At 39.7% G+C, this 662-nt stretch overlaps 1 protein-coding gene across 1 annotated transcript; it reads left to right on the top strand.

The window, feature by feature from the left end:
• The first annotated feature begins 7 nt into the window (after window positions 1–7).
• On the top strand, window positions 8–577 carry LOC123965038 (procyclic form-specific polypeptide A-beta-like). The gene is made up of 2 exons (XM_046041633.1): window positions 8–167; window positions 252–577. Exons 1-2 carry the CDS (start codon window positions 131–133, stop codon window positions 443–445), a joined length of 231 nt encoding a protein of 76 aa, XP_045897589.1. The 5' UTR covers window positions 8–130; the 3' UTR covers window positions 446–577.
• The last annotated feature ends 85 nt before the right edge of the window (window positions 578–662 follow it).

Below are 662 nucleotides of genomic sequence, written 5' to 3' on the forward strand. Positions count from 1 at the left end.
AAAACTAAGTGCATTGGGCTATGTCCCAATTCTATTTTTCGCAAAGAAAGATAAGGCCTCTGGAAAGTGGGTGTCTGATGTGGTGACCCATCTGCTACCCACTGAGGACAACCTAAAAATTGTGGCCACCATGAGAAAGGCCTACAATTTTGTATTGATCAAAGAAGGTAGGATTTGTGTAATTTAAGTCATGCCTGGTTTTTTTATGATGGTGAAATATTGAAAATTAACATACTCATGCAATATTGTAGGGAACTCCACGACGACATTGCCCGATCCACACCGTCAGGCCCTCCTCGATCCACACCCTGAGGCCCTGCTCGATCCACACCCTGAGGCCCTGCCCGATCCACACCCTGAGGCCCTGCCCGATCCACACCCTCAGGCCCTGCCCGAAGACTCCGGAAGTGACGTAGTATGTGCCGCTCGGCGGATAAGAAGATAAAAATATATATATTTGTGCAAAATTGACTTAATTTATTTAATATATGCTTTTTTGGAAATGTTCTAGATTTCTAAGAAATGTGTTTTTGCACTATTGTAAAACATTTCTTGAATAAAAAGGATAAAAAAAATACACAGTATTCGTAATATTGATGTTTTTGTCTAACGTTGTATTTGAGGATTTAAACAATAAAGATAACAATAATAATAAAATACAG

Source organism: Micropterus dolomieu, unplaced genomic scaffold, assembly GCF_021292245.1.
Source record: "Micropterus dolomieu isolate WLL.071019.BEF.003 ecotype Adirondacks unplaced genomic scaffold, ASM2129224v1 contig_8187, whole genome shotgun sequence".
NCBI lineage: Eukaryota > Metazoa > Chordata > Actinopteri > Centrarchiformes > Centrarchidae > Micropterus > Micropterus dolomieu.